The sequence below is a fragment of the Lygodium microphyllum genome, chromosome 15, assembly GCF_053477565.2.
Source record: "Lygodium microphyllum isolate KBCC chromosome 15, Lygodium_microphyllum_v1.1.10, whole genome shotgun sequence".
Lineage (NCBI taxonomy): Eukaryota > Viridiplantae > Streptophyta > Polypodiopsida > Schizaeales > Lygodiaceae > Lygodium > Lygodium microphyllum.
Genome location: NC_141149.1, coordinates 128549805 through 128577741, shown reverse-complemented (window position 1 = coordinate 128577741; position 27937 = coordinate 128549805). Strand labels below are relative to the sequence as shown.

The window sequence follows — 27937 nt, the reverse complement described above, 5'->3', positions numbered from 1 at the left end:
CATCTACATCTAGGTCATGCATGACTTGAGATGCAAATGGCTGAACAGCAACACTACAGTATCCTGAAACCCCAGCTGATGACAGAATAACTCTGCTATTAGCAAGTGTTTATGGAAAAATGGGTTTTAGTTACTTGACATCAAATATACAACCACTAAATGCTGCAAAGAAAATTCTACATGTGCACGATCTTTAAAGTATCAACTGACCAACATTCAAGATGTTCCATACCACTGTTTCATTCCATTAGCAACTAAGGCACTTGCAGAAGGAACCTGCAACAGACTAAAGTGCACTCGTTCAATGCCTAGCAATGGGTGCGCTGCTATGAGTGATTTTGTCCTGGATTATAGATCACAGAATGGAAGCATCTGACAACTTAAATATAATGTGTGCTTATGACCAGGAACTGTGCTTGGTGTGAAGAAGCCTCTCAAAAGAAGATCACTAATGACAAAAGCAGGAAGAGCATTAACTGAAAATAAGAATCCTGAGTTATGTGTAAGATTAACAAGTAACACAAAACAATTCTTTACCATGGCAGTAAGTTAAAATTTACCGCTAAAACTTCAAGACAAGGTGTTAAAACAGAGGGATGTTGTAGAGCAGGTAAAATGACAGCAGGAAGCCGTTGTGTAATGAATGGAATAGTGAGAATACATGAACAGAATACTTCTGCAGCCTTTCTGCCCGCCAAGTTCCTTTCATTTACGTTAATGGGCTTGTTCCAAATGCTGAGTCTTCCCTCATCCAGAGGAGACAAACCCTGCAAAGGTCTCAAGGCTACCGTCATAGCACTAGCAGTAACAAACAGCCTCTCTTTTTGATACTCTAAAGGTTGGCCAGTACCATCATACTTGCAAGGACAACTCTGAAAAATATAGGTATGAAGTGCAGGATAGAAATCTGCATTGCCATTTGCTATCCAATCTAGAAGACTCTGGACAATAACTCTTGCATGTGCTTTTGTTTCCTCCTTCATGAAGCACTTCCATAAATTTGCATCTGTCAAAGCTACTAATAAGCGTACTGCTAAGCTTGCAAGCACAGCCACTTGCGAGTCTTTCCAGTTCGATGCTTCAACTAGCACAAGATAGCAAAGCCTCAACAGCTTGCGAGCTTGATACATCCATGTGCTTTGCCAGTCCCCAGGTCCAATGGATAAACTGCAATAATTTCTGTGAATATCTGCCAAAAATGTATGTAAAGATAGATTAAAGGATGAATAATATGTTTCATGGACTTGAACAGAGCATCCACCAATAAACTTACCAGAGGAGTTTATACTTTGAAGAAGGATTGTAAAACAAGTTATGAATCTTCCAGAATCTCCAGTCAGAATGGTAGATTTGTGCAAGCAAAACCGATGTGATCCAGCAAAGTAGAGAAATGGCCTTACACATCTGATAAGTGCTTGCATAGGCTCCCTTTCTTCAAGCACTTTCCAGTCTTTTGTCAAATATGCATCCCACTCATCACGAAAGTTGTCTGCAGCTTTGCAAGCAGCATGACGGCCTCTCCAGACACGCTGATTAACATAAATTATTATGATCAAACAACAATGTAGTCACTGCCTAAATGAAAAAGAAAGATATGGTGCCCCCTCCGCCCCAAAAAAAAACTTCCCCCAAACAAAAGAAAATCAACCAGGTGGGATCACATGTACTCAAGATAAGAATGTGCTCTGATGTATATCCAGCTAAAATATGAGGGCAGAGTCCAGACACAACAACTTAGCTTAACAATAAGAATGTGACAGCACTGATGTACAACAAGATGAAAAAGAGGACAAAAAGCAAACACAAACAGCTATGTATGCATAGTCATAGTACATGTTAAGGTCAAGCTAACCATGAAACATATCACCACTGAAACACTTCGTACCCAAAACATTGCATTTCAGGATAAAACATTCACACAATTAAAACATCTACATTTAGCAGGTTTTCAATAGAAATTGTTTTTTGAATCCTCTTCGACTGAAAAGGATGTGCAAAACATGGCAAATTGAAACGTTTCATCAGTAAAGCGCCTTCCATGTTTTGCACTAGGCAAAACATGTTTCACAATTACCATGGTTATTCTGATTTCTGTCACAAGAAGTCGGGTGGAACTACTACGACTGCCCCAATCTTTGTCACCTACAGCCAACAATGGCTGAAATGCTGTCGCCAGCTGCACATAAGGCCACGAGGGAGTCCCCAGCAGCAAGAAGTCCTCTCCTTGCTGTTGCCAGGTCTTGGGCTGTTCTCTGTTGGCTTGGAATCAGACCAGCAGCCTCTCCACACTCTCTCTCAACCTCTCTCCCCACCAGAACGGCTATAATCTGCTTCCACCAGCCTCCGACAACTCTTTCCTCACTTGCATGGGAAAGTTTTGCCAAGTGGCAGCCTTCATAATCCATTTTTAAGCAATTTTCAGCCAAATTAAATTAATTTTCAGAGAATATCAATTCTGAAAATCAATTTAATTGTTAATTCTTACTCAAAATTTTAATTATGCCAACCAAAAATTAAATTGGCTAGGCCAATTCTTTGTCCAAGTATTCCTAAGCATTTATTAGCCCTTGAATGGGGCATTAATTAATTAATTAATACCTAGTTCTTAATGTCACCACTAACATTAATGGCTAATAAAATGATCTAGGCCAAAATCTGTCAATAGGTACCACCTAGTACCTATGAAGTAGAACTTAATACAACTTTTTCCTTTGGCACTAATCGATATCTTAGGGTCCTTGGTCCAACATTGTGAGACAACTAACTAGCACATCACATGTGCACCTCACATTTGCGCATTTGATTAACAACTTGATCAAATGTTAAGCAAAGCATCAAAATTTCACATTATTGTGATAAACCTCCCCCTTGAACCCCCTTGAAATCCTTGCAATCATCATCAATCGCACTACTATTTGCCCAAAAGCAAAATATATTGCATTGGAGTTTCTACAAGGCATCATAGTATAACAACATCGTCCACTGTTGCTTAACCATGCTACTTCCAAACACTTGCTAAAAATTTTCAGCTAGCAAAAACTTAACTCAAAAAGAATCCAAAACTACTATCAAAAACCTATAGTAAAGCATAGACTTAGCATAAACCATGGCTGAACTATCAATGGCATTCATAAAACACACAGGAATCCATAAAACCAGCTGAATACCGTTGAAAACTTATGATCATCCACTACAAACCAGCACCTCTAATGATCATATACTAATGCAAATGTACAATTTCAAAGCTGCAAATAACGAATCATACTATATGCATACCACTTCAATGAGGACTGATACACTAAATAATGATCCCATTTTAAAAATATTGTCAACAAACAATACTTTGGATGCATGATGAATGCATCCAAGATCCACTTGTTGAGCTAAAACATGCATTACTTGCTGATTAGCCTCTTAAACAACCCCAAAACACACTAAAAAATGCTCTTTTAGAGTAAAAACCCTAAAACGAGGAGCAATTCGAGAGAGTTTAGTGGAAACCCTAATTTTTGGGGCGCCCTTCCACATCTATAAATAGAAGGCTGCCCCCATTCAGCCCTATTCCGTCTGTGCAAGTTTCTCACTCCACGTGCAGATTTCAGCCATCAGCCTCCTCCCACATGGCTGTCCAACCCTTGAGACTGCTGTCACTCCATCCGTGTTTGCTCGTGCTTCTGGCGCCTTCATCCATGCTGACATCAATTGCTGGCGACAACATCATCTACTGTGATCTGATCATCCAATCATCGCCAGCCACATCAGACACTGTTTCAGCCTGCTATTTACAACAAACTGTGCGCAGTTTCCAGCCTCCAATCAGTGGTACACTGCTGCGTTTACCAATTTCCAGCCTCCAGACTGCTGCGTTTTGGTGACCAGTCTGCTGCCGTTCACTATTCAGCACTCCTACACTCCGACTAGTGGTCACAAACTTGGGATCCGTCTCCGATGGATGCCACATTCTGACATTGCTCTGCCCTTGAGCACATTGTACACTCTTACATTCATTTACAGCATTCATTCACTTCAGAGTTGTATTCTTTCTCTCCCTTCTTCTGTCTGTGTTTGAGTTTCTGTGTTTGAGTTTTGAGTTTTGTGTTTAGGGTTTGAGTTTTGCCCTCTGTGTCTGTGTCTGTCTCTTTGTGTTTCTGTCGTGGTCGTATACTCTATGTGTCCTCAGTGCAAACCCTAGTAGTTTTCTTCACATGGTATCAGAGCCGATGCTCTTGTAAAGAGTATCCTGTGGATATTGTGGAGAGCTAGTCTTTGTGTGAGGCACACAATACAACTCGTAACCGAATCACAATGTCCCAAACACCTTCTTCTCCAATTCCTATGATATCTTATCAGGCTTCTCCATCATTGGAGGCCCTGAGATGGCATTATGAACTCAGTGAGAAGGACGACACTCCACCTTCACCAAATTTCACTAACATGATAGAGGAGGACTTTGAAAAGTACTATCACGACAAGTACGGTGATGTTTACACCCCTCCTACCAGTTTTGCTACCACAATCAGACCTGTTGGTGAGGCTGGCTACCTCTCCGATCATGGAGGGCATACGGCATTCGGAACGTCTGGTAGTCCATCTTCATCATCTCAACCAAGCCCAATGTCAGGTTTGTACAATTCTTTTCTGTTGCATGAATCAAAATCCTCACCTGTTTCTTCCTTTAAGGTACAGGATCCAGATGGCTTTGCGTATGTAAACTTCAATAGAGGGGACTCACGAAGCAGACGGAATTCAGGTACATCTACACCTTCTGTTTCATTTGAGCATATCACATACACTTTTCACTTCCCTCCCATCCCACCCCCTTCTATATCACACCTTGATCGCCTCTCATCATCTTTCCAAAACCTTGGATTACACTCCACATCTGCATCACACACCCTAGGGGTTGGATCTTCCATCTCTGCTCCTAGCACCTTTTCCTTCTTCACCCCATTCTCTACCTCTTTGCACCATGGTACTTCGTTAGGGGGAATGCCACCCTTTAACACAGTGCCTCTCACCTTTCAGCAAATGAGCATACCCATAACTCCTTGGTCGACTCTGATGGGCATCCCCCTCACTCTCCCCAGCTTTACATCTCACATGACCACTCAAACGCAGGGGTTTCCATCCTCAGCTTATGGTTCGTCTTCACACTCTCCTTGGGTTACACCTACGCAGGGATTCCTATCTTCTGCTCCCCGTGTTCCCATCCCACCTCCTTGGGTTCCTCATGTGGCTACCATGCCCATGCCTAGTCAGCCCATCCCTACCTATGGATCCACCTTGCACACTACCCGCATGCCTGGTGGGCACTCTGGGGCCCATTCCTAAGTACTCCACTCCCCCATCGTACCCCCACTACACTTTTTCACACTATCCATCTCCGAGCACTACCACTCCTGTTGCAACAGCCAAGAATGCCTTCACGGATAAGACACATTCTAACGAGTCGAATTTCACTACTTGGTCTAATTTCATGCAACAAGTGCTTGAGTCTCAGGGTCTTTGGGACCTCATCCTTGGTCTAGAGCCTATGCCAAACTCTCGACTAGCTCACCCTAACTACATCTGTCAATGGAGAGCCCACAATGCCACACTCAATGTTGAGCTAATGTAGGGATTGCTTCTTGAGTTTCACTCTCAGTTGCAGCACTTCCCGCTCGCGTCAGAGCGTTGGAGTCACCTTCTCGACCGATATGCGGCTCATGATCATACTCAGTGCATCAATCTCGACTTTGAGCTTCAAGAGTTCTCTATTAAGGAAGGGGATGATCTAAAAGTCAAGCTGGCTAAATATAGGCGCCGAGTTCGCCACTACTGGCTCTCCAAAGTCAAATGACGATCAGGTTACATTCTTATTGAATAAGTTGCCCGAAAAATAGTTCAATTTCATTCAACACATCATCTCCCAACCTCGATTGCCAACCTTCTACGAGTTTAAGTGCCAATTCTTGCGTTACGTAAGGCGGCATGATCAAGTCCACAAGAAATCCTCATCACAGTCTTATTCAAAGCAGAGGGGGTTGGTTGCCTCTTCTTCGAGAGGGAAAACCACCAGTAGCAAAAACTTGCAAGATGCGAAGGCAAGCCAATCAAAGGGTGACTCCTCTTCCTCAGATGGAACCAAAGAATCTAGACCTATCTGGTAGCAACTCCCTAAGAAAAACCGGTTTTATACACACTGCCAGAGAGCAGGCCATGTGAACAAGCAGTGTCGCTCCAAGACCCAAGGTCTTCCACCTAAAAAGCCTCAAAAGACCGTTGTGACTGCACAGTCCAGTAGGGCTACGCTGTCGTGATGTTATGAGGACACAGTGTGAAAAAGTATGGAATGCATCATCATCCGACTTCTTTATTGATCTAGAGAGTCAACGTGATCTGAGCCATTAGTACTAGTGTGAGTTGCATGGATTATCTGAAAATACTAGATTTTTTGATAATTTTAGCCTATTTTTTATATTATTTATTGTAAAATCCCGAAAAAGTTAGAAAAAGCTTCTAGATTAGGATGGCATGCAAAAAACTAGTTGCTTTTTCAGCCAATTAGGGGATTGTCACAACAAGGACAAATTGACGAAATCGCGCGTGTCGCGATCGCTGTAAATAGGTTGAAAACTGCAGATTGAGCTGAAAGAAGAAAAAGGAGTGATCTGGGAGATCCGTGACTATGTGTCCTGGAGTTTTCCCCCCCTTTCGGAGCCAACGGAGCCATCAGATTTGGGTTCCGAGCAGCAGAGAAGGAGCTGTAATTTTTATGCACGTTTTGTTCTACCAAGAAGCTCCAGGAGATCTAATGCCTGAAGATTGCTTTTGAGTAGTGTGAAGATTCCAGGTTCTTTCAATACATGTTGATTCAATTCATTGTGATTTGTTTTTGTAGTATTTACCACTTAGGTATTCTCTATCTTCTCTTCCATCTCCTATCTCTACTTCCTTCTACTTCTGATCCCTGGTGGATTCGACCTTTCGACAAAAACCCCTTTGACATTGGTGAACCCGACGTGAAAGGTCGTCAGAAGAAGAAAAGACAATATGGAAGAATCTTCGAATACATTATCCAGTGATGTTTTGGAGCAGTTGGTACAAAATGTGAATATGCTTATGCAGGTATAACAACAACAACAACAGGTGATGCAAGCTTTAGCTCAAATAGAAAGTGTTGTGATGAATGCTTTGCAAGCAGTTGAGAGTGAGGTGAAGTTATTCAATGGCACGAATGTATCTCAGTGATTCAGACACCGTCAGACTATCAAGGTAAAGGTTTCAAGACCTTGATTGATTGTGGCAGTACACATTCCTTTATCTCACCAGCATGTGCAAAAAGATAAGGAATAGCCACAGTAGAAGCACCTACCCTGCTTGTGGAATTGGCAAATGGTCGTGAGGTAACTTGTACCAGGCAAACTGCTAAGGTGGGATTCTTTCTGGGAGGAAAGAAGACTTCGGTTAAATTCAGAGTCATGAATTTAGGTATCCATGAGTGTCTACTCGGAATGGATTGGCTTAAGCCCAACGACGCCCACATTCACTGTGGAAAGGGTCGAGTTTCCTTTCGAAACTCTGAAAGGGAATTGCATGTCTCTAGCTTGCCCACTGTTACGGGTAAGACAGTTGATGTATCCAGTAAGCCACCTACTTCTGTGGCTAACCCTATGGCTGTACCTGCTATTGTTCCCTTAGTTAGGGAAGATGTCTTAGATGAATTGGTCAAAGGCATGCGGGATCTTCAATTGAAGGTTGCAAAATTGGACGAACAAGGACAAGAGGAAAGGGGACGGACAGTAGCCCCTAAGCCTGGAAAAAGATGTATGTGGTGTAACAATTTGCAGTACGAGAGAAACGATTGTGCTACCTATCAAGAGGCCTTGGCATGACAGCTTATCTTTTGGAAAGATGGCAAGATTCATACACAAGAAACGGGATTGCCTCTTGCTTTGAATTTTGAAAAGGGAGGTATGCAGAAGTTGTTGGAAGACTTGGCTGTCCGAAATGCTTATGCGGCGGTACATGCTTCTACTTTTGATCTACAGTTGGATAGAATGCATAGCCAAGTGATGGTTGTGGTTGGTCCAAAGGCTGGTCCAAAGGCTGAAATATGGATACACGCTTTACATGCAGCTAAAAAGAGAAAGGTCACCAATAGTGAAATGTCTCATGCAGGGCAAGACATTCGTGGCATAACTGGTTGGGAATCACCGGTAGATGCATATTCAGTGTATGCATATTTGGCAAAGGTACAAAACACGAATGTACTTGTGGAAGAAAAACGAAAAAGAGATGAAGATATTGCAGGGACATCTAAAAGAATGACAAGAAGAAGTGTGGATCAACCTAAGCCTACAAATCAGCCACCTCCCAAGCATGTTATGGAAGAGGTCAGTCAGGAGCAAAAATAGGATAATAAACAAGAGGGCAAAAAGAAGAGCAAGCAACCAAGATATAAATTGCAATTTGACATTGAGACAGCCACAGATCTTAAGAAGGTTCTTGAAGAACGGATCTTAAACAGTCGGGTGGAATTTACCTTGGGAGAGGTCCTTGGCATTGCCAAGCGAGAATTTCATGATGAGATCATTGACATAATTAAAAGGAAGCGTCAGTCTCTTGGTGATACCACTAGTCCATTGCTGCAATTTGAAGAGGAAACTGGTTTGTTAGGTATTCGGGCTGAATATGAGCATGAAGTAAGTACAGGATTGTCTATGCAGGATGCTACTAATCAATGGACAACATGTGAAAAAGATAAGAATGTGGCTGAAAATGCATTGTCTTGTAGCAATATGCATGGTGGAGTAAGGCAAATGCAACAATATGGAAAAGAGACTCTAGGATTTATTCCTCGAAGTCACTACACAAGAAATCATTGGGCTAGAGCTACCACTGAAACGGTAGTGAAAATAGGGGAGTGTGAAACTCCTTGTGTTGCTTTACTTAACCATGGGTCTGAGATAAATGTCATTGAGCGTGGATTGTATGAAAATGGTGCATGGCCTGTAGACACTGATCATGGTTGGCGAATGAGGGCTGCAAATAATTCTTCAAGGGAGCTCTATGCTGCATGTCCTAATGTAAAAGTGACAATTGGTGATGTACAAGAAGAGCAACACTTCTTTGTGCAAGATAATTCCTCATGTACAGTGATTTTGAGACAGCTCTATATTACAAGTGTACGTATGGAAACAAAGGTGCTTGATGATAGTTCTGCTTATGCAAGAGTCAAAAGCAAGAATGGGAGAAAAGCGGTCCAATTTCTTATTGTTTCTGTTAATCATCCTAGAAATCGAGATACGCTTCGAGAGTCTCCTTTGGTTCCAAATGCAAGGGAATTCAAAGACCTGGATTTTCATTAAGCACTGCTGTAATGCGAGGCTACAGTAGTGTTGTTCAGTGGGTGTACTCGCCTCTTGATGAAATGAAGCATGTATTTACTATTGGTAATTCTCAGTTTACAGCAAACAGTTCATGTTGGTTTAAGCCTATGGAAGCTATGTGTAGGGCTGAACACATATCTATGAAATAGGCTACTAAGAAACTGAGAGCATTGGGGTTGTTAGCTGAAAATGATGGCATTTCAGGCATCTTTTATAGGCTGAATATTACTGACACTATGGCTGAAATTTCAGCAACTATACATGCAGAAAATGAGGCTGAAAACAGAGTGTTGTCAGTATGTTCTTTGGATATGTATGATGTTATAGCATTGTTTGCTCAGCAGGAAGGATTACAATGGGCTGAAGCACTTCTTGAGACAAAGTATAAGACAGTTGACAAAAAGATGAAACCAATTGCTTTGCCACTTCCACCAGGGAGTGAGGGTATGTATGAAAAAGTGTCAAGGCAGCCAAGCTTACGGGATCCTAAAGATATAGGTCATCAGTTTACATCTGAAACATTACAGGAATTGAAAGTTGGTGTAGAAGGGTTTCTTTTGGCTGCTGAGAGAGACTGTTTTATGCGGATGTTGGCTAGACATGGGAAGTCATTTGCATTTCAGCCAAGTGAAATAGGTTGTGTGGATCCAAATGTTCTCTCTCCTATGGTGATATTTACTGTGCCACATGTACCATGGAACTTGAGGCCTATTCCAATGCCTAAAGCTTACTTGCCAAAGCTGATGGATTTGCTAAATGAAAAGATTCGCATGAAGATCTTGGAGCCTTCTTCAGCCCCGTACTCAAATCGTTGGTTTACTGTGCCCAAAAAGAATGGGGCTTTGAGATTTATTTAAGACATGCAACCGCGGTCAATAAAGTGACCATAAGAAATGTGGGTGCAAGTCCTGTGGTTGATGAATTTGCAGAGGCTTTTGCAGGCAGAGCGATCTATTCTTTGGGTAATCTTTACTCGGGTTATGATCAGTTTCAGCTTGCAATTGAAAGCAGGGATATCACAACCATGAAGACTCCTTTGGGGTTAGTACGGATGTGTACTCTCCCATGTGGTGCAACAAACTCAGTGGCACACATGACAAATGCTATGAATAGGGTACTCAGGGATTTTATACCACAATTAACTATGCCCTTCTTGGATGATGTTCCAATCAAAGGGTCTGTAGTGGATGAAAAGAATGAAGAGATGGATGCAGACAATTTGTTGCACACCATATTGTGGATTGTGAGAGGATTTTGACATGTCTAGAAGAGGTACATTTAACTCTTTCTGGACAAAAGTCTGTCTTTGGAGTTGAAGAGGTTTTAATTGTTGGGCATATGTGTGGGCCTTATGGGCGAAGGCCATCACCAACAAAAATAGATAGGATTGATAGAATGCAAGATGTATGCACGAATGTATCAGAGGTGCGTAGATTCTTGGGTGCATGTGTGTTCTACGCTGTCATGATGTTATGAGGACACAGTGTAAAAAGTATGGAATGCATCATCATCCGACTTCTTTATTGATCTAGAGAGTCAATGTGATCTGAGCCATTAGTACTAGTGTGAGTTGCATGGATTATCTGAAAATACTAGATTTTTGGATAATTTTAGCCTATTTTTTATATTATTTATTGTAAAAATATGAAAAAGTTAGAAAAAGCTTCTAGATTAGGATGGCATGCAAAAAGCTAGTTGCTTTTTCAGCCAATTAGGGGATTTTCACAAGAGGGACAGATTGACGAAATCGCGTGCGTCGCGATCGCTGTAAACATGCTGAAAACTGCAGATTGAACTGAAAGAAGGAGTGATCTGGGAGATCCGTGACCATGTATCCTGGGGTTTTAACCTCCTTTCGGACTCCTTTCGGAGCCAACGGAGCCATTAGATTTGGGTTTCGAGTAGCAGAGAAGGAGCTGTAATTTTTATACACGTTTTGTTCTACGAAGAAGCTCCAGGAGATCTAATGCCTGGAGATTGCTTCTGAGTAGTGCGAAGATTCCAAGTTCTTTCAATACATATTAATTCAATTCATTGTGATTTGTTTTTATAGTGTTTACCACTTGGGTATTCTCTATCTTCTCTTCCATCTCCTATCTCTACTTCCTTCTACTTCTAATCCCCGGTGGATTCGACCTTTCGACAAAAACCCCTCCGACAACGCCTTCCGCTCCTGCTTCATCTGCTCCTTCAGCACCCATTGTTGCTGCTGGACATGTGGCTTGAGTACAGCCTCAGCAACCCATCTCTTTCACTACCCTTGAGGGACTGGTTGATTGGTCTGCAAGTTCCAATTCCGTTGCACTTTATGCATCTATCTCACCTTCCTCCCCACCTCATCAGGCGTTCCCTTGGCAGAGCCCTGCTACTGAACGTACGCGATAGTAGCCACCTTCTTAGACTAGCATGTCTCTAGGTCCTTTCGGATACCCTAGGTCAGTCTAGCATTCATTTTTCGCACTCTTAGAGTCGAGCCATAGGATTCATTGTCCTTAGCTTTTTCATTCTTTTGACTTCCGTTGCATTTATTCACACATCCACATCATTGCTTTTATTTTGAGTTAGATTTTCTTTATGTTATGTTTTACTTTGGAGTATCTCACCACTAACCTCTGTGTTTGTAGATTCTCGTCTCTTTTGCAGGGTTTTGTCTTTCAATGTAGGCCTAACTTGCAGATTGCTTTGGTCCTACCTGGGCTAGAGACGTGGGGATACGCACCGTTCCTTTCATGGTTTTATCATCCTAGGAGTGCTTGCTCTTCTTCCAGCATGGCGGTTTCCCCTCCCGAGGCGGATCATGTAGCATCTCTCTCGATGCTATCATGGCAATGACTTCTACCTTGGTCTTCTAGCAGGTTGCTTCATCCACTTTATCTTCTTTCATTCCTTATGGCTCTCGGCACCATATGAAGACCGACATCAGGCTCCTCTTCCTTCTTCGGCATCTATATCCAAGTTGAGAGGGGATTCCTACCCTTCTTGGTATTCTACATGCTTTAGCACTTTGTCTTCGACATCAGTTTTTCCCCCCTGTTGTACCTTACCCTTTGCATTGCATGATTTCATCATCTTGGTACTAGGGCGCTTGGGCAAGTGAACAATTTTTCCATGAGGAACACTGTCAAAGTAGCACCTGCTGCATGAGCATTCTTCAGCATGTAGCATACTTTGCATCTCATTGTGCAGAGCATACTTGAGCGGATCCTAAGTTGTTTCCATTGGCGGCTATTGTTACCACACCACCATCCTTCTTCATCACATCGATACCTTATCACCTATTTTTCCTCGTCATCGACACCTTGAGTGGATGGGTTAGCTTGTATTGTTTTGTGATGTGTTGGGTATACCCTACCTACTCCCGTCTTCTGGGTCACTATTACTTAATAGGCCGCATCCCATAAAATTTACCTCACTTATTCAAAAAAAAAAAAAGTTTCATGTGGTTCCATCCGCCTTTGTAGGGCTTGGTAGGCCACTGGACAGCCGATGTGCACCCTTTGTCCGATGCCCTATCCTCTTTGGGGTGACTACTTGGATTCCCTTGGTAAGATAACCATCGTCTCTACAGTCTTGGTAGGCTACTGAATAGCCAACATGCACCCTTTGTCCGATGCCCTGGCTACTTTGGGATGGGACACCTTGGGGTAAGTAAACATCACAATGGCTGGCCTCACCTTTTGGCTCAATTTTGGGCCCGAGAGGGGGTGTTGAGCTAAAACATACAATACTTGCTAATTAGCCTCTTAAACAGTCCCAAAACACACTTAAAAATGCTCTTTTAGAGTAAAAACCCTAAAACGGGAAGCAGTTCGAGAGAGTTTAGTGAAAACCCTAATTTTTGAGATGCCCTTCCACATCTATAAATAGACAAGCTGCCCCCATTCAGCCCTATTCTGTCTGTGCACATTTCTCACTCCATGTGTAGATTTCAGCCATCAGCCTCCTCCCACGTGGCTATCTAGCCCTCGAGACTGCTGCCACTCCATCCGTGTTTGCTCGTGCTACTGGCACTTTCATCCATGCTGACGTCAGCTGTTGGCGAGATCATTTGTTGCGATCTGATCATCCAGTCATCGCCAACCACATCAGATATTTTTCAGCCTGCTGTTTACAGCAAACTGTGCACAGTTTCCAGCCTCCGATCGGTGGTATACTACTGTGTTTACCAGTTTCCAGCCTCTAGACTGCTGCGTTTTGGTGACCGGCCTACTGCCGTTCACTATTCAGAACTCCTACACTTCAACTGGTGGTCACAGACTTGGGATCTATCTCCAGTGGACGTCACACTCCGACATTGCTCTGCCCTTGAGCACACTGTCCACTCTTACATTCATTTACAGCATTCATTCACTTCAGAGTTGTGTTCTCTCTCTCCCTTCTTCTGTTTGTGTTTGAGTTTTGAGTTTTGCGTTTAGGGTTTGAGTTTTGCCCTCTGTGTCTGTGTCTGTCTCTTTATGTTTCTGTCGTGGTCATACACTCTGTGTATTCTCAGTGCAAACCCTAGTAGTTTTTTCACACCACTATACAACAGAACTATCCATCACTAGAGTGCAAGTGTTGGAAAATGTGAGAGAGAGAGATAGAGGGAGAGAGAGTGTGTGTGTAGGGGTGTGTATATGTGTGTGTGAACACAAGACAATGAGCAAAAGTAGGCAACATTCCTACATTCAAAATCTACATGCCAGTATTAGAATGACAAAATGAAAGTGCAATAGGTCTAAAGTAAGGTAGACATATCCCTAAATTGACTAGAGTTAAACTAACTCTAAAAGTAGAGTTAAACTAAAACATTGGGAACTACCCATAAAATTGACCAATTCTGACACCCCTCTACAAGGCCAATGCGATGATGTGCAAGGAGTGAATCAATCACCAAAATGTAGTCAGTTCGAGGATTTTCAAAATTCATCAAACTTTTCATGTGATAGTGCCTAGGTGAAACTATTTGCAATATTCTCCTATGTGGAAAAGTAGAACATGTTGATCTCCATTGCATATGATCTCTCTCACAGAAAGATAATTTATCTTAATGTGTTTCATACGAGCATGAAACACTGGATTCCATGCGACTACAATAGTACTCTGACTATTAGAAAGAATAGGGATAGATTAGCCTCTTCGAGTTACCTCGTGCTACTTAAAACTCAAACAAAAGATTGTCCTATATGACATGCACAAACAAAAGATTAGACTTTACTTCATTTTCCGCACTTAAACGCTTCCATAACCCTTTTTTCCCCCCTACCGCTTATGTGTTGAATCGTTGCATAGGTGTATTAATTCATTTTGTGTGTTGTTTTCATCATAAAGTGATAAAAATACGCACTATAACACATAAACAAAGTTGATCTGAGCCTAACCCCCATGCCTCAGCTTTATCATACAGCCACACACATAAATCATAAGTTTTTGGATTTTTATAACGCAAAAATCCTGAGGAGCCTTGAGCTATAGGATAGTACGATTTTCTTTGGGGACTCTTATGTGAAAACAAAAAGATCTCCTAGAACACTTTATCAAAAGAGTAGACAATGTTATGATTGTGTTTTATGTTTGAAACGGCATATCTTGGAGCTGATCCCTAGGATGTAGAAGAGCTGTAGCAGCCACAGTGATCGGCTGGGGGTCCTCTCTATGTATGTGCAATTAGGTGTTAATCACATATTTATGTGGTATACTCCCTCTATTTGGAGTTGGGATGGGAAAAATCATTAGACTACAAATTGATACAAACGCATGATTTAGCTAGATCAATGTATAGTCTCCAAACGCTCCTAGCCACGAGGCCATAACGGTGGTTTGGTGAGCATAAGAGGCCCCACTAGAGCCCTAGAGCTAGTGTCGGGCCCATTTTGGGTTCCAACATGTGATGCATTTACCAAGAGCAACTAATAAGTCACAGTCTTTGAATCTTGGTTACATTGAAATAAATCTGTTATTTCCTAATAGACACCATCAAATCGAGATCCAATGTTAAGAAAAGAGACAAGGGCTAGACGGCGAGCGGAGATCCTGAGGAGATTTTCTCCTAAGCGCAGTAGCTCGATATTCTTAAGAAAGAGAGGTCTTCTTGACCCTACTATTCCAGCCAGCCCAATAGGGGAAGGGCAAGCTCTAACATGCTGAAAGGTGAGAAGGATCGAAGCTTGCTTGAAAGTGTGAACAGTTGTCACTATGGCCTCCACCCAGACCCTAGGGCACTTGACGATACTCTAGAATGGTCCTCCCCATCTCCAGCACCGTTTGATTCTAGTGTTCCAACACACCATTCTCTGATGGTCCGATGGAGTGTTAATGTTGGCAAACTCTTGATGTGTCCCTCAATACACATAAAATCGAACCATTTCATTGGAGGTAAACTCACAGCCTTTACCAGCCCTGAGACTGCCTTCAACTTCCCTCCAAATTATGTTTCTTTGAAGATCAAGGAGTCGTGAAACTAGGATAATGTCTATGACTTCAGCTACAAAAATGAAGCCTATGTCATACTGCTTAAATCATCAACTATGGGCATGAAATACGTACTCTATTTTAGAGACTGCTATTACATGGGCCCACAAAAATCTACATGGACTAACTTCAATGGTCCTTTGGCCCTCCAACACACCTTGTTGGTGATGGAATCTCCCTCCAACTTCCCTTTGATGCAAGATACACAAAGTGTCTCGTTCACCTCGTAAGCCACAAATCATCTTGTTACGAGCTACCTTGTAAAGGTTAAAAACATTACCTTGCATCAAATGCAAGTGAAACGTCTCTTCCTTTTATTAGTTTAGTGTGTTAGTTATTGAACGACCTCCATACGTGAATATACCTTGGTGTGTATTTGCATGTGAACACACCTTAGTGTGTGAAAGTTGAGGGTTAGGGTTTGGAGGAATCCCTATGCTTATGAAATAAAGCCCTACCTGTGTACTTTCATCAATCCATCGTAAGTTTAGGGTTAGGGTTTGGAGGAATCCCTAGGCCTATAAAATAAAGCCCTGCCTTGGTACTTTCATCAATCAATCATCTATCACAATCAATCTACTTAGGTTGTTGTGTACTTGCAAGAGTGTTTAGTGTCTACGAGTGTTGGAGTCATAATGATATGAGTATATGCTAAAGGTGGTGAGCCTAGGAGTGGTGTTATCAAGTATATGAACCTGAGCATATGCTGCTTGCAAGGAATTTGGATTAGGGAGATATCATACGAGTGGTGTGTGATGATATATAGGATGATACCAATGAGTGGTGGTCACTAGAGACATCACACAAATAGAGAATTGAAACTGTGTGCCTAAATGAACCAAGCCTACAAGTGTGTCGATTGTGGAGATGATGCCCACAAGTGGTGAACATGGTGGTGATACTATGAGTGTGATCGTGCCTTGAAATTCAGTGAGGTCACAAGTGATTGGGTGGGCCAAGCCCACAACCATTGTTCGGGAAAGTGGTGTCTCATCTATCACAGAGACAGTTTTGAGGATTTTCCGGAACATTGCCAATGACTGGTGAAAATTGAAAGTTAGGACCTCAAAGAAGAATAAAAAAGATCAATTCCAGGTAAACATTGAGTAAATCGGTACTCGTTCAAGCCAATATCAGTCCATACCTGAATAAGCAGAGCAGCTGATGCGGCTCTCCTCGCCTCGCTCCTCAGTGCTCTTTCTTGAGCTGCCTTCTCTAGCAGGGCATCCCTCGTAATCTCCTTTGCACTGGCCCCTCTCAAGGACACCTGATGGAAACCCAGATGGAAAAGATAACTGAATTTTGCGTTCCAGAATTCATGATCCAAAGCAAACTCGCAAACAATGCCGAATTTGAGCCAAAAACCTTCTGTTTCGAGAAAGGCTGCATTGCCGTGATCAGCTTGAGGAATTGAAGGCAGCATGCGGGAGCTTCTTGTGAAGATTAGATTAAGATTGGATTAAGATACATATGTGGATGGGATTAAGATAGGTTGACAGAGGATCAGCTCAAAATTCGAAAACCTGCGGAATCCGGATGTAATGCCTCTGAGTGCTTTTCTTCCATCGACAGAGCGATGTAACGTGACAATTATTTAAGCCAGAAAAGGCCAGTGTTGCAGGCATTTTATTATAAAGAAAATGATCAGAGAAGGGTGTCAGGAATTCGGGAATTTCTATTAAAGAAGTAAGCACTAGGATAACTCCATTTACTCAACAATTTTCAATAGCAATAGATTATAGGATAGTTCTGTTTGCTACACAATGTTTAATAGCAATTGGATGGATACATTTACTTATTAAACAATGAGAGAAGTGATCATTCCTACCAGTGCTAAAGACAAGAAGATCTGAGAACATTCTTTCTATAGATCACCCTAAAAAATGTTCATTGTCTGTTGCTTTACTCTAAGGGCATGATCAATGCAATTGTTGTTTTTCGCTTTGCTCTAAAGACATGCTCTCTCAGAAACTAATGTGCGTGGTTAGAGTATTTTTATTCCAGATCAAGCGGACAACTATTAACTTCTTATATTCTTTCATGGCAAATTGGTAATCATCTCTCTAATATTTATTTGTTCATTTATACATATGTGCCTAGGTGTTTCTTCAAGACAATACTTAAATGCGGTCATGTGCACCCTTGCTTTAAAGTAGGAGCAGAAATGAGTATTTATTGAAGACAAGTGGGGAATTACTTTCAAAGAAGCAGTACTAGACACATCTTGGATGATTCTATTCACAAGCTTCCATGAAAACCTATGCACATAACAATACTAAATAATCAAGATAGACACAAGATGCTTAGAAGATTCTTTCAAAATGGCCTATTGTGGATGGACTGAAGGATTTGCCTATATGCACCTAGCGAATCCAATTGTTGTTTATGGTTGTCGTTGGCATGAAGTGTTTAGGTGAGGTCGGATAGTTGATTGTTGTGATGGTATTGTTGTTTCTTATACTTAATCACACATTGCAATCAAGTATTCCATTATTGTCGTATTGTTAATTAAAACATGGAGGTTGATAAATCTATACTACTTTATAATCGACACAAAAATAGAAGCTCTTTCGTAACTAATGTGGTAGCCATACAATGATTTCACACACACACACACACACACACACTCTCTCTCTCTCTCTCTCTCTCTCTCTCTCTCTCTCTCTCTCTCTCTCTCTCTCTCTCTCAAAGGTCAATAGACAACCAATGGTGCTTTGACAAGGAGCGCATCATTAAAGTGACTATATTGTGCTTTCTACATGTCTTCCCGTGTCCATGATCGAGAAGAGCTTAAACTGTGCTATCTGAACCTTATCCCTCAGCCAAAGAAGTCGAGCTGTAGAAAACGTGGCGCAAAGCAGGCTGATCGACCCAGTCCTCCCTGCGGACTGCTTGATTTGTGAGTACTCAATCTTCTTGGCATGCAGGACTGTTGCGTGCTAAACCGTTGTGCGCTACAAGATCTCGAGGGTAGCTGCCCCATATTCCTAAGTGCTTGCAAGAAGATCTCTGTAGATTCATTTGATGTTCTTAGTCTGACAAACTCGCCTCAAGGGGGAGAGGATTGCATAGCTAACTGAAGATTTTATTAGATTAGACAGGCGCACAAGGTGTGTCTATGTGAACCTTTTATCAAAGCTGACAGGGACACTAGGCACGTTTGTGTCTTTCAAAGACATAACTGTACAAATTATCTGTTTTTGCCATCCTTGCAATTGTCCTTCATCATCACAGCAGAGACAAAGGTGCGGGGTGTGGCCACCATTTCAGCAACGCATCGTCTAAAAGCAATAAAGCGAATGCAAACACAAGAACACCCAACAGAAGAGAAGCAAAAGTGCTTGAGCTTGGAAGATTGTGTAGAAGCTGAGAACCAGGAAACATGACTACGATTGGAGATACTAATGAGCGCCTTTCTTTTGGAGTGGACGATATGTCGCACTCAGCAAAGCCAACTCGGCAACCATAGGTTCACCTCTCTCTACTGGCATGTTGGAGCAACCATGTGTTGGAGAAATCTCACAGGATGGGATATGGAATTTTCTGGTGACACTTCAAGCATCAATCAATGCACAGAATCAAGAAATCACACGCTTGGCTCTCAAGTGTCAAGTGTTGGAAAGCAAGATTACACAGTTGGAACAAACTGTGGAGGAACAGGTCCAGAGAATCACAGACTTGGAAATGAGTATGGCGACACGCACATGCATGGAAACACCAAAAACATGGGCCAGAGTAGTAGCACATACTCCCCCAAATGGAGACATGCATATACTTCATGCAGAGGGTGGTGATGCAGCACCTAAACATAAAGAAAGAGAAAAGCAGGCCCAAAACCTGGTTATTTGGGGATTGCCCGAAACAGATGATGAGACTGCACTGTCTCTTACTACGAAAGTCACGGAGTTTTTTGGTAAGCATTTTGCCATGGCAGATGTACCTCTCTTTGGTGCTCAATGTATGGGCAAGAAGAAAGACGATGGGAAGGCAAAAGACATTGTATGCACTCTATTGGATGCACGTAAGAGAACTATACTTTTAGACAGTATTCGGGTATACCTCAAAGAAACAAATTTTTATGTAAATGAGGATCGCACCCCCCATGCAACAGGAGGAACGTCGGAAGCAATACAATAAGCAAAAATAATCTAGTGATAACACTTCAAAGGATGCATAGGGATGCACAACCCATGGGAGTTGTGCACTTGTGAAGGTGTTGTTTTGGAATTGCAGAGGGTTTTCGTGGCATAAAGGTGAAAGCATTAATGCTATGGTTGGTAATGCTAACATTGTGTTCCTTGCCAAGACATGGGAGCGGGAGACATGTAGAATTCTGGATATCCCAGGGTACATAATTCATAGCGCATATCAGCCACATATAGGAAAAAGAGGGCAAGGAGGAGTTGCATGCATATACAAATGTCATTTGGAAGGAATGATTGATGTATGTAAAGTAGACTGATATAAGCAGTACATATGGATTATGCTCAAGCACACTACATTGATGTACAGTGCAGGATGTTACATTCCACATAAGGAGTCCCCCCTTTTATGCACGACATGAAGTGGATTCGCAAGAACCTCTTGAAGATTTGAGTATGGATGCATGCACATATATGCAACAAGGACATGTGATTGTCTTAGGTGACTTAAATGCGCATATTGGACGTATGCAATTTTAGCCCATAGCCCGTGATGAGCTAGAGAAGGAAGAGGTTGTGGATGTAGATGCACGTTGGTGTAGACAGTCTGAGGATACAAACATTAACGCTCATGGACGTGCTTTGATGAATATGGTTAATGGTTGCACATGCCGATATTGAATAGTATGAATTGTTTCCTTGATATTGAAGGATACACGTGCTACTCTGCAGAAAGGGTATAGATGCTATAACCCTTCTACTCGTAAGTTTACAGTGAGCAGAGATGTTGTTTTTTATGAGATGAGTAGCTGGTATAAACCAGTAAATGTGATTGATGATGTAGATGCACAAAATGGGAATGCTGCACAGAATTCACAGCAGCAGTCACAAAATATTAGTGGACCTAGAGTGTCCTCTAGCAGTGGTTCACATTCTTCGCCATGGACAGGCAGATTGAGATCAGGAGAATCTCCTCAAAACAATGCAGATAATGGTATGCAAGTTTCACAAAAAGGAAAAGAGAAGGTAGATCAGCCCATGTTTGATGTGAATGTAGGTCACTCTTATGTGGATGGTGAATCCAGTGGCTCAAAATAGAGCATTGATGATGAGTTGGGTATTCCTTCTATTGTTACACCTGGAGTAAGGAAGACCAGGGATGTTTTGAGAGCACCTAGGAGTGAACCTACTTTACGCAGGTCTACCAGAGCTAGGTATCCTGTGGATAGGCTGAAATATGATGGATTTACAGCCATTCACTATGCCTATATAGTCAAAGTGATACAAGAACCAGAACCCACTTCTTTTGAGCAAGCCATGGGAAAAGAAAAATGGGAGAAAGCCATGGATGAAGAAATGGATGCCTTGGAAGCAAATGCTGCATGGGAATTGGTACCTTTGCCTAAAGATAAGAATGCAATTGGTTGTAAGTGGGTTTATAAGGTGAAGCACAATGCAGATGGTTCTGTGAACAGATACAAGGCAAGATTAGTAGTCAAGGGGTATGCACAAACATATGGCATTGATTATGAAGAAACATTCAGTCTGGTTGCAAGGATGGCAACCGTAAGAGCAGTCATTGCTATGGCTGCATCAAAGGAATGGTCTTTACATCAGATGGATGTAAAGAATGCCTTCTTGCATGGTGATTTGCAAGAAGAGGTATATATGGAGCAGCCACCAGGTTATGTGCATGCTGTTCATCCTGAGTTTGTTTGTAGGTTGAAGAAAGCCTTGTATGGCTTGAAGCAAGCACCTAGAGCATGGTCTGACAAGATAGGACAGTATCTTGTCACTATTGACTTTTAGATTTCCAAGGCAGATTTCTCACTTTATGTGAGAAAAACAAAGAAAGGTATTATGCTACTTGTCATTTATGTTGATGATTTGATTATGACAGGTGATAGTGATGAAGATATCCTTCATGTGAAAATGCTATTGAAGCAGAAGTTTGAGATGAAGGATTTGGGAGAGCTGCGTTATTTCTTGGGCATTGAGGTGATTAGATCACCAAGTGGGATACGGCTCTTGCAGAGGTAGTATGGATTGGACATGCTGTCCAAATATGGGATGACATGCTGTAAGCCTATGTCAGTTCCTTTGGAGCAGAATGTGAAGCTGAGCGCAGATGCATGTGAGCTTCTCGAAGACCCTACTATGTATAGATGCATAGTAGGAAGTTTGATTTATATTACTATTACCAGGCCAGATTTGAGCTATGCTGTTAGATTGGTAAGCCAGTTTATGCAGGCTCCAAGGAAACCGCATTTGGATGTGGCTAGACGCATACTCAGGTATGTGAAGTCCACATTGCAGTATGGACTATTTTATGAGACTGGGGTTCGGATACAGTTGCATGGATACATTGATGCTGATTGGGCTGGTAGTATTTCTGATAGACGATCTACCAGTGGATATGTGTTCTCTTTTGGGAGTGCTGCAGTCACTTGGAGCAGCAAGAAACAGCCTACAGTTGCCTTGTCGATTACAGAGGCTGAGTATAGGGGTGCAGCAATGGCTACATGTGAGGTAGCTTGGTTGCATAAGCTACTTTATGATATGCATCAGCCTATAGATGGGCCAGTTGTCATTTATTGTGACAACATGAGCAGTATACACTTGGCAAATAACCCAGTCTATCATGCTAGAACAAAGCACATTGAGGTGCATTATCACTATGTGCGGGAGAGGATTTTACTAGGTCTTATTGATCTAGTTTATGTCAGCACAGAGGATCAGGTAGCTGACATATTCACGAAGGCATTGGGCGCAGAGAAGCTGCGCAAGTTCAGAGACCTGCTTGGTGTGTAGGAATTGGGATTGAGCTCGAGGGGGAGTGTTGAGATATCGAGTTCCACTCGTGATATGCCAGGGTGACCATTGTGCATTTATGTCACCGACTTGTTAGCTCTAGATGCGGTTGGTACACCGCCCATGAATAATAGCTAGATGACAGCTATCCTTATCTACTCTAGTTCGTGGCTCAGTTAGTATGCCACCTTAGTTAGTTGAGTTTGGTTTGAGACCCATATATAGGGTTCTTCTATTTCTATGTAGAGTTCTTTTTGGCCTACTCAATTAAGAAGAGGAAAACTGTTTTCAGCCTCCACCTGTGTGTGTATTCCCCCATTGTGCAAGCAAGAAAGCTACAAGTGAGACTCCTTCCTTCTCTCCCACAATCTTGACAATTGTGACCTCTGAGGCAGCACACCACTTGTTGATATATCTTGTAAATTTCCATGCATAGATAATTTGGGACCCCTAATTCTTACATTCATTGCCATAAGCCAACTCTTTGTACGGTGTCAAAAGCCTTCTTAAAATCCACAAAACAACAATACAAGGTTGCTCCCTCAAGACGACTCTCATCCATAAGTGCACATAAAGTAACCAAATGGTCTGCGGTGTTATGACCAAGGCGAAAACCTGCTTGTCCATAAGCTCATTTGTTATTACTTTCTGCCCATTTACTCAATTGCATTTCCAGGATAGTGTTGAATAGCTTTGCCATGGCTGAATTGACCATAAGCATGCGGTAGTTTGGGAGTAAATTGTGATCTCCTCCCTTATAAAACAGTTGTATCCAATTCTCTTGCCATTCTTGGGAAAAACCATATGCAAAAGCATGATGTACCACATACAACATAAGTAGTCTCATCTCCTTTGATGTCCATTTCAACATCTCTGCATTCAACTGCAAAGTATCACATGCTTTTCCATTAGCCATCTTGTTGAGGGATACCTCCAATGTTTCTAAAGTGAACAGAGCACTAAATGGTTGTGTATGTACATCACATTTGATGGGATGTACCCCTTTATGCATGTAAAGTTCTATAACATATTATAGCATGTCAGCATCTGTAAAATCCCCCATAACATTTGACCATTTGGTTTACAATTTTCTCCCTGCTTGCCTTGGACATTTCTCAAACTCCCTAGCATCTTCACTTTCTTTGGCCACTACATATCGTTGTCGCTTTTTACGCGTGAGAGCATTATATCATTTTTCTGTCTCACTTCATTCTTGTCCCTTACGAAGGATTTTCAGCTTTCTACCTGCAGCCTTACATTCATCATCAAACCATCTCTTGCATGGCAATCCTTTGACATTTTTGTGACTACCCTTTGGTTTCCCAAAAACCTCTGTAGCCGTATTTAACATTGCATCTATCAGATCAGCCCATGTGCTCTTAGTAAGATTACTCATAAGATTATCTAGGTGACCAACATATGCTTGTTTCTTGTCTACATCAATATGGAATGCACCAGTACCTATTGTGTCCCCTGCATGCTCTATATGGTAGCAAATATCAAGTGTCAAGCCCAAAGCTATATGATCCGATTCTGGATGTTTTTCACCTAACCTGAACTCTCTGATCATGCATAAATCATTCATGTGTACCATTGCATAGTCTACCACATTGGAACCTCCACTAGCTTAGAGAGTAACCAATAAAGATGCACTTCTCAACTTTTGGATCCAACTTGGATCTCAACTCATCTGGCACATGAACATAGGCAATGCAACCAAAAATCTTCAAATGAGAAATATCTGGTTTCCTACCAGTATACCTCTCCTCTGGAGTCATCCCATGTATTGATGCAGTGGGAGTCCTGTTCATTATGTAGACTGCTATAGCAACTGCTTCAGCCCAATAAAAATCTGGCAAGTCTTTTTCGTTGAGCATGGCATGAGATACCTCTCCAATATGCTTGTTTTTCCTTTCTGCAATTCCATTTTGTTGTGGGGTATGACTGCATGAATATTGCTGCTTTATGCCATGCTCCTGTAGGAACCTTGCAAACTCATTTGAGAGGTACTCTTCCCCTCCATCTGACCTTAGGCATTTTATTTGCAGGCCTGATTCTTTTTCAACCATAGCTTTAAGAGTTTTGAAATGCCCAAAAACTTCACTTTTCTTTTTCATAAAATACACCCAAACTTTTATGCTATAGTCATCAATAAAAGTGACAAAATAATGACAGCATCCAAGAGATGCAGCTTTAGTAGTCCACACATCAGAGTGGATTAATTGCAATGGCTTCTTACTCTCTTGAACATGTTTAGGAAATGGTTTTCTTGCCTGTTTTCCAAATTGACAGGCTTCACATACCTTATGCATTTCTGCAACCTTGAATTTAGGCAATCCTGCAATAATATTTTGGGCTTGCATTGATTTAAGTCGCTGCACATTAACATGACCAATGCATTTATGCCAGATATCAATATCTGCAACTACACCGGTCCCATGTGCAAACATTGTTGCACTCAATTCAGGCATGTCTGCATCCAACGTAAACATTCTGCCCTTCTTCTTTCCTTTTGCTATCAAGCGACCTTTATTTTTCATATCCTCAACAAAGCATCCATGAGAATTAAATCTGACCTGTAAGCCCTGCTCAACCATTTGACCAATAGAAACCACGTTCTTGGTGATATTCGGGACATGAAATACATCCGACAGGTATTTATTTTTCCCATCCTGCATAGACAAATGAATATTTCCAATCTGCACAATAGGATGTGCAGTATCATCACTAATCTCCACAAATCCTGGTTTTTTCATTTTCCTTGCATCCTACATCCATTCTACATGGCCTGTCATGTGGTTTGATGCACCTGAGTCAACATACCACACATCGTTGCTTTCTTCTACACTTGTCATAGAATTGGTCATGTGCTGCACCGTAAAAAAATGCTCATTTCTGTCATCACCCTGTCTACTAGAAGATGCATAATTCCCTTGTTGCAATTTTCCATTCATGATGTCATTCTGCTTTTTATAGCAGTCTTTAGCCATATGACCCATTTTACCACAATAGTAGCATTCAACATTGCTGTTTGCATTTTGGCCTCTTTGCCATCCACCACGACCTCTTTGGCTCCCCCTGCCTCTAGAGTTACCACGTCCTCCTCCATAGGACTGGTTTTCTTGAGTTTGCTGCATATTCTGATTTCTACCACGGCCTCCAGATCGGCCTCCTCTACCTCTGCCTCTACCTCTTCCAGCATTTGAGTAGAAGACAGCTTCTTTTGAAGTTCCTCCTGAAGAAGATGCACCACCATTTCTCTGCTCCTCAGAAATTAGAAGAGCAATCAACTCCTCAAAATCAGGAAATCTTTCACAGACGGAAATGGATGTTCGGAACTATACATAATCCTTTCCTAGACCATTCAAGGTCACAGAAACTAAATCATCATCTTCCACTGGTGACCCAATGGAAGCAAGTGCATCTGCAATCTTCTTCACCTTCATGTGGTAGTCATTGATGCTCACACTTTCTCTTTGCACATTGTGCAACTCTTGCTTGAGCTGCATTTTCTTGGCTTGCGTATTTGTGCTATACATTTTTGACGGAGTATCCCATGCCTCCTTTGGCGTACTTGCATCCTGAATATGCACAATCATAGAGTTTGAAATACTGATAGACAGCCAGTACATAACTTTTCTGGCTCTCTCATGCCATCCTTTAAATGCCTGCATTTGCTGTTGATTGGGAACATCAGGAAGAACTGGTTCTTCTTCATTTCCTGCAACGAATTCCCAATATCCTTTTCCCATAAGGAAATTCGTCATTCTGCTTTGTTATTGTGTCATGGTTCTCCTTGGATGTAACTGATATAAATTTGTCACCCTGTTGTGACAGTGTTGTATCCACTCTTGATTGGTCAATGCGAGATCTATTGTCGGTGGATTGAGTGTTGAAAGAAACCATTGATGGTAACGGCCGCTTTGATTTTTCAGAGCACACGGATGTGTCTGAGGTTTCACTGCTATTAGGATAGACATCAATGGATTCATTGGTGAATGGTCTCGATGCTTTATTCCTCATCTCTTCGGCACTCTTGGTTTCAATCTTCTTGGGGTCTACAACCACTTGTAACTGCCGTTGTTGTTTTCTTTCTTTTCTCTTCTTTTTCTTGGGCAATCGAGGTGTATCCCTCGAAGACTCAGGACCTTGAACTAGGTCAGTCGTTGATGTGCTTGGCTAGGCCTCAGCATTCTCTTTCTCTAGTGTGTCCTCATGGGGCATAGCCATGGCCCGCTTAATAGCCTCGCTAGGTTGTGAGAGTATAATTGCCTCTCTTTTTGGAGAGTCTAGCTCTTCAGTCAATTCCCTTCTGTTTAACTCCTCCAGCTTAGGCTTTAGGTGCTTTGGAAGTGTTGGAATTTTCAAGGATGCTGGTTGTAGCACCTCCTTCCCAGGTGAACTGCTAAGGACACGTTCCGCAAGGGGCATTGTCACGGCCAAGGGCTGTGACTACTGTGATCCCTGATTGGAAGTAGTAGTGGCTAGTCCAGTGGGTTGGCTACCCTTGGTGGATTGCGGTGTCAAGTCCCTAGGGTAATCGAAAGTGGTCGTGTCTTTTGTTTCCCTTTGAGCATTCATCTGTGTAGATCATGAGTCGATCTAGTCACATTAGGTTGCTCAGGCATATCCTTGGGCCGAGAGCTACGGATGGTGTCATGTCCCACCTCTTGGAAATTTGGAAGCTTAGATGGAGATAGAGATTGGGATTGAGCAGACGCCCTTGACGACTACTGTTGTGCTTCCTGTGTCCGTTTGGGAAAAGAGGGTGTAGGAGATCTAGGACTCTTAGGTGGACTTGGCACTGACTGAATGATTTGCTCGAGGCTATTAGAAGATTGTGCCATTTGCTTTGTTGAGCAATCAGCCTTCTCATGAGCAGCATTGTGCCTCTGGTGCTTATTATCCTCTTGGGAAGTCAAAAGCTCCTTGAGTACTAGTGGTCTTTGTGCACGCTCAATGGTTACATATGACATCTGCTTATTAAGCATGCTAGGCTGAGGCTCTTTCTTGCAAACACTCATGTTTGGTTTCTTGCCTTGAGACCTAGAGTTTCTCTGAGATTTCCTCCTGTGCTTTGCTGCTTTTGATGCAATCTGGCCTTCAATTGATAGAGGTGGTTTAGCAGGGGGTTTTGGTACCCAAATCCATCGGTTACCTGCA

At 42.1% G+C, this 27937-nt stretch overlaps 1 protein-coding gene across 2 annotated transcripts in view; it reads right to left on the bottom strand.

The window, feature by feature from the left end:
- The window catches only part of UPL7 (ubiquitin-protein ligase 7), a 112231-nt gene extending 94701 nt beyond the window's left edge, over positions 1-17530 (bottom strand). Inside the window, exons 1-4 of one of the 2 annotated variants that reach the window (XM_087694746.1) lie at positions 17187-17530; positions 16966-17088; positions 1274-1529; positions 561-1189 (exon numbers count right to left, since the gene is read on the bottom strand). In XM_087694746.1, coding sequence (XP_087550872.1) covers positions 561-1189; positions 1274-1529; positions 16966-17088; positions 17187-17210 — 1032 coding nt within the window. In that variant the 5' untranslated portion in view covers positions 17211-17530. The remainder of the gene's footprint in view (positions 1-560; positions 1190-1273; positions 1530-16965; positions 17089-17186) is intronic. The other variant, XM_087694747.1, reaches the window with a different exon arrangement.
- Positions 17531-27937: the final 10407 nt, after the last annotated feature.